A 14350-nucleotide genomic window follows, 5' to 3' on the forward strand; every position below is an offset into this window, starting at 1 on the left:
AGGTGTAGCGTGAACTCTTGCAATGTTAGTTTTCTCTGTTGTTCAAGGTTTTCTCAGTGTTATTCAATGTTTTTACATTTAGTTTACTATTACACTGTGCATTCTATGGTATAATTAACTATTTTTGTGCTTAGAAATCTTAAAAAAATATTTACATACAGTTTGTATGGGCTGGAATGGATTAATTGTATTTACATACAATCTTATGGGGAAATTATGTTCGGGTCATGACCAAATCGGGTCACGTCCAGAGTTTTGGAACGAATTACAGTTGTGACCCGAGGTTCCACTGTAGTTACTTCACTCTGTCTGTTTCTTTTTTGTCCTTTTCATTTTTACTTAACTTCTAACACTTTAATAAAATTCAGCCATTCTACTCTGTCCTGAATTAAAAATATATGATTGAAACCAAAATTACAGAACTAAAAAGTGGCATAGTCTGCATTGTTGAAAAAAGCAGTAGCCAAGGCCATGCCACTGGTGTGTGGTCCACTCTCAAAACGATCATTTCTTTATTTCTTTGCCGTGTGTACCTGGTGCGGGTGAACACTGGACGGAGTGGTGCACCTTTAAGTCCTCTTCAAAGTCCAAGAGGAAGTCATCAAGCTCAGGATAATCTTAAAAGGAAAAATAAGAAATGAAAAAATTGTTGGTGTCGGTTCCACCTCATGAAGTTTGCATCTAGTTCTGCACTTTATGTGATTTATGGTCTCAGTACTTCTAGTATGTCTCCTTAGGGTCATAAACTGAAGAGTAAAGAATTGTAATGAGCAGGTAATTACTCATTAAGCACAGAAACCAAATTTTATATTCCTACTTGTTATGAACAAATACCAAGCAAGCAACTGAGTAAATCAAAAACAAGCAAAATAAGCAAATAAATTAGTGACAAAATACGTAAGAACTCAGCTTTCTATTGGAATCGCCATTATTAAAGGGAGGAGCCGACTGAGTCGGACTGAAGTCCAACAGCAGAGGGCGCTGCAGTGCCTCGTGCTGCTGCCTAACATTTACAGGGCACAGGATTTGTGTTCTGGCAACATCTGGTCCAAATGGAGTTTGCACTGTCCCTCAATGTCTGTACAGCTTATCTCAGAGTACACCAGTTTTATCTCCACATCCCTTGGATGTTTGTATCTGTGCATGATCCCTGTGGCCCTGAGAGTAAGCAGGGTTGAAGGGAATGTTATGTAATTTATAACGAGCATACAATGCCATAGACTTGTGCTCTGTCCAGTGTTGATTCCCACCTTGCACCCAGTATTTTTAGGACTGGCCGAGTTAACCCTTAAATGTGTTTCTTTAAAGCCAAGTGTTAATTGCAAGTTCAGAGGATGGATGGATGGATGGATGGATAGAAAAAGTATTGATCTACACTACATCTAAAAATCAGCTAGGTGAGATACTGGTACAAATTTGTCAGCCATGCATGGACCAAGTTGTTTCCTTACAGAATCAAAACATATCTTACCTGGGCCAGGAAGAAGATTTGTTTCTTTTTTATTGAAATCCTCACTGCTGCTATTCTCATCTCTGTCCCATGGGTTGGAGAGCTTATTAGGTATTTCACATGACACAAAAGCACAGCACTGGAAAGCATATGGCATTTCCATGACCCTGTAAAACAAACAAGGCAACAAAATGATCCAAACGTTATGAAGGAGAAGAGAACTGTCATTAATGCCTGAAGACTTCAAAAGATGTATTGAAACATTTTGTTCCAACACTACTTCTTTAGAATTGGTGGGTCAGCAAGTAATCAACAATGGTTGGGACACTTGCAGGAATTGTCAGCATCAATGCTAAAGGCTTCATTCACTTCCATTGTTGTTCCATTGTTGTAGAAAAGCTAAAAGTTGCTAACCAAATACTTGTTCCCTGTAAAAAGGCCTTTTCCTACAACTCTGAAAATTACATTGTTTTTTCTGTTTTTAGAACTCCAAACTTTTTTTTTCGGATCTGACTTTTACGGCTTACTTTTGTATTTCAGGGTATTCAGGGGTCTTGAACTCAATAAAGACTGTTCCATGGGACTCTGCTTGTTTGTATATATATATATATATATATATATATATATATATATATATATATATATATACATATACACATATATATATACATATACATATACACATATACATATACATATATATATATACATATATACATATATATATATATATATATATATACACATAAATACATATACATATATATATATACATATACATATATATATATATATATATATATATATATATATATATATATATATATATATATATACACACACACATACATACTAGCCGTCCCCTGTGGCTTCGCCTGTGTATTAGTGAAACAGGACAGGACAGTGTGGAGGGCGCTGCCCGGCTCCCCACTCCTGACGTCACGCTCCCCCCTCCCCTCGGCCTGCAGCCTCTGTCTCAGATTAGCATGAATATATCGCTCCTGCAAGTGAACTGTGATTCTTAGTGCAATGACAGAAGTCACAAAATCAACTGGAATGTTCAAGCAAATTATAGAAAAACACGCTATTTAAATCCATTAAGTACTTCTCTCGTGAAAAGCAGACAGACATACATACAGACAGATGTTGGACTTTATTTATATAGAGATATCTTATATATAAATGTCTATGCGTGGAAGTGTGTATGTGTGTCTGTCCAGCCCAGAAGTGAGAAATGGAGTCTGGGTAAGGGCTCCACCTCCGAGGAAATAGAAACTCACTTAGCTGCTAATAACACAGGCGGGGTGAGCACGTCTGCAAAATGAAACCTCAGAAGAAAGACAAAATTACTTAGTCGCTAACATCGGAAAAACGGTATCCCTTTTACTTTTCCTCCTGAAGCTAATGCACAAGCGATGTAAGGACGTCGGCAAAACAATTCCTCCTAGGAGAGAGACGCCAAGAGTAGTTCCTTTCAATTACCTGATATCTCTACAGTTCAGTTTTTTTCTGACGATTTCAATAGTTTCTAGGACCCCGGGCTTTTTACAGCATGGGCTTACACAGCTAGTATATATACACGCACACACAATACCAGTATAATGCATAAATATATACTGTATACTGTATATATAAACTACTTATATGTACATTTTGCAGCATTCTACATATGTATTTTAAGCCTTTGGGCAAAACCTCTCTTTTAAAAATAGTCAGGTAAAGAAAGAAATGAAATGTGAAAATAGAAAAACACACTAAATAAAAAAGAATAACAAAGAAGTAATGAGACAATACCAACATTCCTATATTTGTCAATAACAGGCTCGAAGCAAGAAACAACCAAGGAAAATGCACCACAACATTGCAAAAGTCATTTACGCACCCACCCTCACTGACTAAATTAGTGTCATCAATTAACCTGACATGTATGTCTTTGGGCGTATGGGAGAAAAACTAGAGTGCCCGGACAGGAGTGAGCATTATGTGGAGAGAACATGTAAGCTCCACACAAATTGCAACTGAGTTTAGAATTTGAAGTTGGGATGTTGAACCCATGAGGTAGTAGGGTTAAGCACGATATCACTGTGTTTCTTGACAAGAAACCAGCAAACAAACATATAATGATCAGATTTTTAAACACTCACACCCTGAACTAGACTGAGACATTTTCAAAGTCAATGGGCTGATGATAAAATGATGACGAGAACAGGCCATTTGGGCCATTAAGCCTGTCTGTGCCCAGCACTGATCCTGGAGGGCTACAGGTTTTCAGTCTAACCACTTTATTAATTAGTGACCAGCTTTTACTGCTAATTAACTTAATTTAATTTTGCAACTTAAGACTCAGAGCCTTTGAATCAGGGCTGCACAATGTTGGTCCTGGAGGGCCACAGTGGTTTCATGTTTTTGTTCCGACCGAAATGCTTCATGAGAAATCATTCATATTGCTCAAGTGACATTTTTCTGCTTCATTTTAGTTGTTTCACGTGTTAAGATTCTGAAGCCTTAATTGCTTATTTTAGCCTTAAACAGTCGTATTCACTGTTTTTAATGGATCCTTAATAGCAATAAGATGCAAACGACAAAGGAACCAGCAGTTCTCCATGCAGCTTGTTTCCATTTCCACCTGTGTGGACTCACCATGCACTATTTGGTTTAATAAAGTACTCAAAAGGAAACTGAAGAAAAAGTGAAGAACTGAAACTTGTCCGTTTTAGGTTTCAAATCATTTGGATGATATAATTAGAAAGGGAAAAATATCTACAATTTAAGAATGACCTTCCACTGCAGAGTTAAAGTCCTGATTTTAAATAAGACCTGTTATTGGCAGGGATTGTTTCCTAATTAAGTCAAGATCTGAAGGCTCCTAACGTCTTGCTCTCCACAACACAACTTGCTAACTTATTCCATGTGTCTATGATTCTTTGCATGAAGAAAAAACTTTCTATTATTTATATGAAATCATTTATTAGGTTTCCAACCACAGTGTTCTTGTTGCAGAATTGATTTGAAAGTAACATCTGGGATCCACGGCACCAATTACCTTTCTGATTTTAAGCACTTCAGTCATGTCCCATTTTTATCTCCATTTGCTTAAACTGAAAATATTCAGGTTCTTCAATCATTTCTCACGTCTCATAACTCTCAGTCATTCCTGTCTGAACTTGCTGTAGCGCTGCTATGTCTGTTCTGTAATATGGAGACCAAAACTGCACCCAGCACTCCGGATGAGAGCTCACCAGTGTGCTTAATAATTTAAGGATATCGTCCTTTGACTTGTACTCCACACATCATGGGTACTATAGGTATGTAAACCTAATATTCTGTTAGCTTTCCTGATCGCTTCTGCACACTGTCTGGATGTAGATGGTGATGAGTTAGCTATGACTGCCAGATCCTTCTCATAAGGGGTACCTTTAAGTTTCAAACCTCCTAAAATTTTTACTTCCTACATGTAATACATCAATAAAGCTTTTCACGAGAGCCAAATGACTTTGTTTCACACACCCTGCACTTTAGCAGCACATTTGACAAGTAGCAGATTGTTTGAGGCCTTGTCACCTAAACTTGAGCACGTTACATCATCATTTCTACCCTCTCCACTCCTCACTGACCATTGGGTTGGTAAACTATTGATTTTTAATGCAGACTATTACAAATTATGTCCTTAAAAAAAAAGAAATTAAATTATTGTAAGAATTTGTAAGATGATGAACCATCTGGAAAATAAGAAAAAAAAATGCGATGGACATGCATGTAAAACTTAATCAAAAAATGATACTAACACAAATAAATTGACACAACAAAATTAGTAAGAACAAGGCGACTTGCATCATGAGAGCAGCAGAGATGTGTTGTACAATGTTTTACTGAAGAGCTTCTCTTATTTATCTGTTTTGCTTTTACCTCAGCTTTGGGAAGTTTTCTTTTGACAGCAGCTCCTGCAGACCCTCGTTTCCGGCTAATTTCAAGTGGGTTAACCCATGCAGTCCAGCCACAGGGAAAGTGGACAGGAGGTTAGCTGAGAGGTCACTGAAAGAAGGGAGATTAGATTGGCATCAGGTGTCTCAGAACACAGAAAAAAAAGAAAGCATAAATACACAAGTAAACAATGACAAGTACATACAGTTTAATTAAGGAAGGCAGATGGGAGAAAGCATTGGGTTCAATGGCACTCAGCTTATTCCAGGCCAGGTCACTATTAAAAAAAAACGAAAATCAGACACTTAATGGAAGAAAAATAAGGAGATACTTCAAAATTATAGCAAGGCTGTACTATTCAATCATTCAAATAATAATTTAAAAGGCAAACAATATATTGAACATGCAGTTCACTCTCAGTGCACAGTTTGCATGTTCTCCCTGTGTCCATATGGGCTTCCTCTCCCATCCCAGAGACTTGTATTTTAAGTTAAGTGGCTGATATTTGTGTGTTGGTTTGGAGTGTCAGGTGACGTTCTGCCCTTCCTGATCTTTGATCTTTCTTTCTGTGTACCAGTAATTAAATAAGTGGATTCAGGTAAGTGTGTGGATAGATGGATGGCTGGATGGATGGATGGAGCAGAGGTGTGTCTTTTAGTAGAAATGCACCAGTAGCTTTTATGTAGAATATCTTTGGGATTTCGCTAACAGTGGGGTGAGAAGCTACATATGTGGTTACAACTGCTATCTGAGCAGTATGTGACATAAACTGTTGCTTATTAGTTCAAAGCCATTTTTTAAAAGGATTTGTATCATGTATCATAATGTCATGCTCAGTAATAGCTGATTAACATGGCTACTCATAACTGATTGTTGATACTTTACCAACTAAGTCTAGTTGATGTTCTGTAGCTCTATCCATTTTCAGGTTATATACCACTGAAGAGCACTGAGTTGACCAGCTTCATGGTTTAACTAACCTCAGGTGTTACTCATCAATTTCTGTATCTAACTGCATATAAATCCCGTAACTAAAATCACCACCATTTTTACTCCTAATTTTGAAATTATAAAGCTCAGGGTGGAAGCAGACTCTTTTTTAGTCTGGTGACTTTCATAACAAGTATCTAGATATCTAGCAGGAAAATTCATCTCTGATGGAGGAGTACTGGAATCGTCAGGTAGAGGGGTCCTTTCATCAGATTGGCTGGCCCAGCAGTTACTCAGCTGTGGAATGGCCAATAGGAAGAGGCAGCTTAATGGGCGAGGCCTCCATGACTCTGAACAAATCTGAATCGTATCATGTGACAAAATCTACTCTTGCATTTTGCTCTGTACTTGTACTATTATTACTGTACTGTTGTATTATATTGAGGATTACTTGTGTTCTGTTCTGTGTATTGTATTCTATTTACCCCATTTTTTGACACCCACTGCACGCCCAGCCTACCTGGAAAGGGGTGTCTCTCTGAATTGCCTTTTCTGAGATTTCTTCCATTTTTTTTTTCCCTACAAGTGTTATTTTTGGGAGTTTTTTCTTGTCTTAGAGAGTAAAGCTGGGGGGCTTTTCAAAAAACAGGGCCCGTTAAAGCCCATTGCGGCATACCTTGTGTGATTATGGGCTATACAAAATTGTATTGTATTGTATTGTATTGTATTGTATTGTATTGTATTGTATTGTATTGTATTGTATTGTATTGTATTGTATTGTATTGTATTGTATTGTATTGTATTCCTAGCTGGGCAGGCAGTGTGGTGTAGTGGTTAAGGTGTTGGACTTCAAACCCTGAGGATACAGGTTCAAATCCCACTACTGACACTTGGTAAACCTTAACAAGTCACATGACCTGTCTGTGCTCCAACTGGAAAACCAAAAGAATTGTAATCAATTGTATCATAAATAATGTAAGTCACCCTGGATAAATGCGTCAGCCAAATATATAGAGAATTTGCTTAGCTTTTTCTTATTCCGCATGCATCATTGGAAAGTTCAGGAGCAGTTCCAGTTAAGTGAAAGACAAGACTGGGGCAGGTCCCAGCATTCTAGACCTTAATGACGGACATTGGCTTACTGAATGGATTTGTAAATTTGTAAATTCATTTTAAATTTGTTTTCTGAGCTATCGTAGTCCATTACATAATGATGCTGTTGGATCTGACCATCTCTGATACACCCATTGCTATCTGAATGTGGCACCCTTGCACGTGAAGCAGACACACCAGGATACTCACAGCGATCGAAGTGACATTAAGTGAAATGCCCCGGCTTGGATTTCTTCAATTTGGTTATGATGCAAGTCTCTAGGGAAAGAAAAAATAAAATAATCTCTTACAAAAGCGCACAGTGCAAGCCTCATTTTTTTTTTTTTTTTTACTGTGAGGAAGGAAATTTCACTTTTAAGTGCAATGCCGAACTTACATTTTCTGCAGCTTGTCACAGCCATTAAAGCTGGGCAATTCCTGTATTAGGTTGTAGGAAAGATCCCTGAAAGTGAGCAGAGAGAAGACAAGTGAGAGCAATTCAAGAAGGCATGTTGGGGCATTGTCATGTCTGAATCAGACTTAATCAGGACCACTGGGAATCGAGAAGGACAGTAACATCAGTAACTTCTCCATCAGTTAACCCAGCTGTAATGAAGAGTATAAATGCAAGGAAATAAATTAACATGGTTAAAGGACTGCACTAAATAATCTTCATTTTGCCATTCTTTCACTTTGTTGTTGTGTATTTGTAACATCTACCATTTTGTGATAATAACCTGTAGAAGAAAGAAAGAAAGAAAGAAAGAAAGAAAGAAAGAAAGAAAGAAAGAAAGAAAGAAGCAACTTGCTGGCAGTTAGTGTACAGTAGGTACTAAGAGAAAAGTGTAAAAAACCTCTGAGGCATTGCAAGTTCAGAGTTTAGAAGAAGCCATGTGTAGAAGAAGAATGTTCTCCTCAGCACTATGTGTTTCTTTGTGTTTGTAAAACTATTTTGTAACTTGCCAGTGAGAGACGCTTTGGCTTATGAATTAACCAAAAAATATGTTATTCCAGGGTTCAGGAGAAATAGTGTCCACTATGAATAAAATGTAAGCTGTTTCTTGTTTTCCTTTGCTCAGAGTGAATGTTTCAGGGACAAGGTCACAAGGCTGCAGAACTGCACATGTAGTTTATGCAAAGGCGTCTCTCCTGTGCTTAGCTTCCAAAACACAGATAATGCTTAGCTCAACAGACATATTGTTTAACTTTACTGGTTTGATAAGGATGTTCTTTCTGTCTTATTAAACATGAGATGCTGAAGTATAAAAAACCCCTCCTGGCTTTTCATCAGGGTTCAATTGAGCTTTGCGGCTATAGGTTATACTCTTTTGAATCTCTACTTACTGCGACTCCAAATAAATAAATAAACAAGAATTGAGAAAATATTATCTGTCTGCTTTTCAGTGTGCATTTTTTCGTCCACAGTTTTGGCGCCCAACGTGGGGCAGGTGACGGGCAGACGACTCCCTGGGCGGGTTCGTCCAAGTGGACCGATTTCCGGGATCGAGGACCAGCTCCGGTAAAAGTTAGGACTGGCCAACCTTGGGCGCTTTCCTGCGTGGGGAGTCGCTGACCTCCTCCTGACCGAAACGAAAAGCAACTGGACGGGATTTTTCCAGGCAGGCAGAAGGAGTCGCGGTGAGTAGATTCGGGGGATTCCCGTTGGTTTGACTGGTGTGCTGGAAGAAATAGAAGTATACGGGGGAATAATAAAAGAGAATAAAAAATAAAAAGCATGCTAAAAGAATAGAGAATTATACCGTATCGACCTAGAAGGGTTCTAGGGATTCATAGAGAGCGACGGCACAGTGTGAATGCTAGTAAGTCATCCCTTAAGAATTCGAGTAGAAAGGACCGAGTGGCACGTTCCTATATTAAGAGGAATAGGGGTGAAAGGGGCAGTTAGAGTACGTGTGAAATTTGAAGAGGGGAGGTTGATTTCCACTTGTCAACTGGTTGATTCCGGGGACGACAAGTGGAACGAGAAATAATCGGGGATTGGGTTGCTCTCTATTGAAGGCCTGCCGCTTACTATGGGAAATTGTAATGGCACGCCAGTCAAACAGGTCCCCCAGGGTCCTCAAAACCTAATGTTAGAAGGGTTATTTTCAGAGAATCACCAGGCTCCTAGTACACCGTCGGGATTGAAAGGCGGGTCCCCTAAACAGTTAATAGAGAAGCAGACTGGGTTGGATTTAAAAAGGCATGTAAGAAGTGGAATAAGCAGAGGCGTAACAACCTGCTGGCTGCTGAAGTCAAAACACAAAAAAGACAAGGAAGAATTATTGCTAGCGTTGCAGAAAATGAAGATAGAGACAGCGCCCAAGCCTGAAAGTAAAAGAAAGCAGACCGAAAAGAAAGACCCCCTATACCCCATAATCTGTCCACCCCCTCCTTACCAAAACTCCCCCGCTTCCACCTCCTGCACCCTCTTCTCCAACAACACCCCTGTTAACAGACGAACCGTCTGGAGCAGGTTTTTACGATGAACAATATCATTATGACCCATCCTCACATATTGACCCTGAGGAAGATAATTCAGATCATTCACAAGGTGCTACTGGGTTGCAATGGCAGAAATTAAAAGAGTCATCTGTCTCCCAGCGCACGAGCAGTCGGTGGACTGCAATTTGTGGAGCTGTTACAGCAGCTGGATAACATGTATGAAACAAATGCTGCAGAGTGGACACAGGTGCTCCGTCGACAGCTGAGCACCGCATGGGCAACTGTAAATCACGGTGATCATAACGGTGTCCCTTGGCGTTGGAATGAAGGTCCTTTCCTTGCCCAGTGAGAGCCTTTGAAAGGAGCCCTGGCAGAAAAATATAAAAAAGGGCACAAACTGGTCACTAATTTCAGCCGGCTCACCGATTGCAAGATCTGATGGCTAATCACTCTGGGCTAGACAATACAATCGATAGAACTCGTGCTGCAGTGCCTCCTTTCATCTCGGGACTGAGAAGTGACATTCAAAGCAAAGTCTGCACGTCCTGAAAAAAGCTGGAAGACCGCAACGTTCGAGGAAGACAAGCGTCATGCAGAGCATGCTGACAGTCAGACTAAATTAAAAGAGTCAGACACACAGACCAAACTTTTGGCTGCACAAATAAATTACTATACTGGAAGAACTGACCTGGCTAGGGGGAGAGGACGTGGAAAATTCTTTGGAGGTCGAGGGCGAGGGCACGGAAGAGGACGCGGGTTCCATTTATCAAACCCTAATAATCCTTTTGCTCAGATGCCTAACCCTTCGGAGCAGAGGAGCAGACGCCAGCGTCATATGCCTGCCGCTGCTGCGGTGAACTTGGACATTTCAGACGCAACTGCCCACACAAGCGCCTCCGTCACCCCCTCTCCCTGAGCCTAATGACATTCCTTGGTCCTAAGAAATATCAGGGACCCCAGCCACTTTTTCCAGTTTCCTTTGCTTACTCGTCATGCTGAAACTGATCTTTTATTGACTTTAATGGCAAAGAAACTGCCTTTGAAATGGACACAGGAGCCATGCGCTGAAGGAGGTTCCTGTGCAATTACAGCTCAGCATTAACAGTTTCATTATTGACTCGTTCCTTTCTGTTAAATCATTTGTGTCCTGTGAAACTGCTGGGATGGGATCTTATGACTTAATTGTCAGTCTCAATTTTCATTAACTGAACAAGGATTTTTGCTGCTCCATTCCTAAGCTCCTGTGCCAAAACTTCACACCCCAAGCCCTCTTTTACAGCCTGGACCCTGAACATCTCCCCGCACACCTTCCTTTTTGAAAGTCCTTCATTTCTTTCCCCTCATGCCTATTTTCCTCACTTACAAGTCCCGGACACCCTGCCTTGTACTGCCCAGTATTTCCCTACTGAAGTGGACACACCTTGGTTAGAATCTTTTCTTTCCTCCAGCACATGCCCTGAAACTTTGCACATTCCATGTATTTTTGTTGTCTACTAAAGCAGTTGCTTCAGTGCACCTCACATATTCACAAAGCGTTTTCTGTTTAGGAGATTCGGTTCCCCATGTTTCCTTAGCACTGTGGTCCCAAGGGAAAAATTGATTATGGAAGGATAGCACACTGAGCCACTGGTGATTTTCTCAAAATCTTCCTTCCGCCCGTACCATGTCCAGGATCCTCTGTCTCCAGAGGCAGAGGCTGGCATCGCCGCCGTACATTCTGATCTCGTGAGGCGAGGAGCGATTATTCCAATTACATACTTTCCAGTCAACTCCCCCATTTTTTCCTGTAAAAAAAAGGCTGACGGGTCCTATGACAAGTTAACTCTGCATTTTTTTTTTTTTTTTCCTAGAACACCTATTGTTCCTAATCCTTCCACTATTCTTTCCACGATGCCCCCGTCCGACCGGTACTTCTCTGTTCTTGACCTTGCTAACGCTTTCTTTTCCATTCCCGTGCACCCTGATTCTCAATCCTGGTTTGCTTTTACCTTTCAAAACCGCCGATGGACCTGGACCGTCATGCCTCAGGGATATACTGAAGCCCCTTGTGTTTATGGTTTTGGCCAGAAAAAGATAATAAATTGATACAGTATATAGATAAGAAAAAAGAAAAGAAAAATAAATAAACAACAAGTGCACATGATACTCAGAAAATTGCTATTCTTTTTAGGTGAAAATGGCCATAAAAAAGTGTCGAAGAAAACAAAGAAAAAAAAAAAAAAAACTGCAGTTACTTCAAGCTATCGTTAAATATTTAGGTCATGACATTTCTTGCGATACAAGAGCTCTCTCTAGCGGCCGTTTAACCATCATTCAAAACCTTCCAAGACCGGTCACAAAACAACAGGTTAAGTCAGCATATTTCTCTGTGGCTGCATAGCTTTTGGTGGGAATGTTTTCTTGTTGTGGAGTTGTGCTGTGTGTTTCCCGAAATGGATTATCTTTGTTTACAGTTGGCATTTGGGTCGCCACGGAAATTAGTGTTTCCTTGTTGTCGCTGACCCAGTTCCGCCTCAGACTTTTCCATGATCTGGAGGCTAGCATGTATGGCACCACGGTGAGATGAATTCCTAATTTAAAAGTAGTACCAGCTTGCGGCCTGAGAAGTTGTTTGATTGTAAGTTTTTCAGGAGGAGCACAGCCTTTACAAAATCTAGCTAACACTGCCATCTGGCTACATGCAGTGGTATAGCAGGCTGACAAGGCTCTATGTGATTAAAATAAAAAAATAAATAAATAAATAATAATAAAAATGCATTACTCTCACTGACTATATTCTCGTCCATTCACTGTGTTCGTGGACGAAAAAGGGGGGATTAATGAATGCAGTTTTAACGCAACCACATACAGACAAACAAAGTGCTCATGAGCCCCCTAACAGTAAAGGTACCTCACACCGTTCATTCTATTTTAGTAGAGGATTTAAGACCAGCGCTGGCAAACCGATCCAACATCAAAAACTTATTGAATCCCTCTTAGAAGCTATAACTAAACCATCAAAGTTAGCGATCGTTAAATGTCAAGCTCACATAGGAAAACAAGATCCTGTCAGCAAAGGAAACGAATTAGCTGATCACTTTGCTAAACAGGCTGCATATAATAACACATCAATTTCTTTATTCCAACAGAGAAATAACCAGGACCCTGATAATCAACTTGTTTCTTTACAGAGTGCAGCCACGGACAGAGAAAAAAGAAAATAGTCCAAAGAAGGGTCCCTCTCTGATGGAGTCTGGACCCATAGGCAAACTAACAAACCTTTCCTCCCAAAGGCTTCTTTCCCAGGTATGGCAAAAATCGCTCATGGTCTAGACCATGCTGGAAGGGACGCCATGATTCAGGATGTTGAAAAACACTGGGAAGCTGCAGGCTTTTCTACATATGCAGAGCAGTTCTGCAGATGCTGTGCATTATGTGAAAAGTCTAATGTAGGAAAGGGCACCCAGGTAAGTCCAGGTAAGTCCCGCCGTTACACCTAATCCAATGGGTCCGTTTGAACACCTCCAAATGGATTTCATTGAACTAACTCCGTCTAAAGGTTACCGTTATTGTCTAGTAATTGTTGATGTGTTCTCCCGATGGGTGGAAGCTTTTCCTTCTAAACACGCTGATGCTAAAACTGTAGCCTAAGCTTTAATCAAAGAAATTATTCCTAGGTGGGGCATACCACAGAAATTGCAAACTGATAATGGCACCCTCAAATCTAAATTAGCAAAAATCTGTGAGCAGACAAATTTATCCTGACCAGACACTTTGCCTCTGGCCTTAATGAGATTGAGGGCAAGAACACACCGGCAATTAGGACTGTCGCCGTTTGAAATTCTGACCGGACACCCATGCCTGTGGGCATGGTTATGCGAAATGTTAACCTGCATACTGTGGACAATGATCTTCTCTCTTGTCTTACAGGTCTCCGAGCTTCTCTGAAAGAAGTCCACGAGCAGGTTAACCAGGCCTGGAGGACTAATCTTCCATCTAAAGACACGCCGATTCCCTTAGGCACTTGGATCCTCGTCCATGACACTCGGAGGAAACATTGGCATCAGCCGAGGTGGAGAGGACCGTTCCAAGTTCTTCTATCCACACCACATGCAGTGAAAATGGAAGGATTGCCCGCCTGGATTCACGCCTCACATTGCAAGAGATGGCACCCTTGATTGCTGTGCTACTATGCTTTCTTTTCCCTTGTCTACTGCCCTGGTCACCTTGACTTTCCCGCTAGGAATCACCACATCACTGCAGGTTGATTTTTGCTCTATTATCGACTGTGGGACTGGTCGACAAGCCCAGTGGACCTGGTCTGACAAATACGTGTGTATGACGGTTTCCAGGTATTATTGGGGAAGTAACTGTGACACCTGGCAATGGGTTTTTGCTAATACTGGACCTGAGGACTGGGGTTTTCAGCCTTTTGAGGCCCAAAAGTACGGTTTGAAAAATCGATTTTCTATCATAAAAGGACATGCTTCTCATGAATGTGTCGACAACCATTGTAACCCCTTGATTATCACT

The 14350-nt window shown here is 40.5% G+C and overlaps 1 protein-coding gene across 1 annotated transcript in view; it reads right to left on the reverse strand.

The window, feature by feature from the left end:
* LOC114664462 (leucine-rich repeat-containing G-protein coupled receptor 5-like) overlaps positions 1-14350 on the reverse strand; it is a 236611-nt gene that overhangs the window by 7987 nt on the left and 214274 nt on the right. The window contains exons 12-17 of the mRNA XM_028818566.2: positions 7791-7856; positions 7604-7672; positions 5577-5648; positions 5357-5482; positions 1472-1617; positions 534-617 (exon numbers count right to left, since the gene is read on the reverse strand). Coding sequence (XP_028674399.2) covers positions 534-617; positions 1472-1617; positions 5357-5482; positions 5577-5648; positions 7604-7672; positions 7791-7856 — 563 coding nt within the window. The remainder of the gene's footprint in view (positions 1-533; positions 618-1471; positions 1618-5356; positions 5483-5576; positions 5649-7603; positions 7673-7790; positions 7857-14350) is intronic.

The sequence above is a fragment of the Erpetoichthys calabaricus genome, chromosome 1 (genome assembly GCF_900747795.2).
Source record: "Erpetoichthys calabaricus chromosome 1, fErpCal1.3, whole genome shotgun sequence".
NCBI classification, from domain to species: Eukaryota; Metazoa; Chordata; class Cladistia; order Polypteriformes; family Polypteridae; genus Erpetoichthys; species Erpetoichthys calabaricus.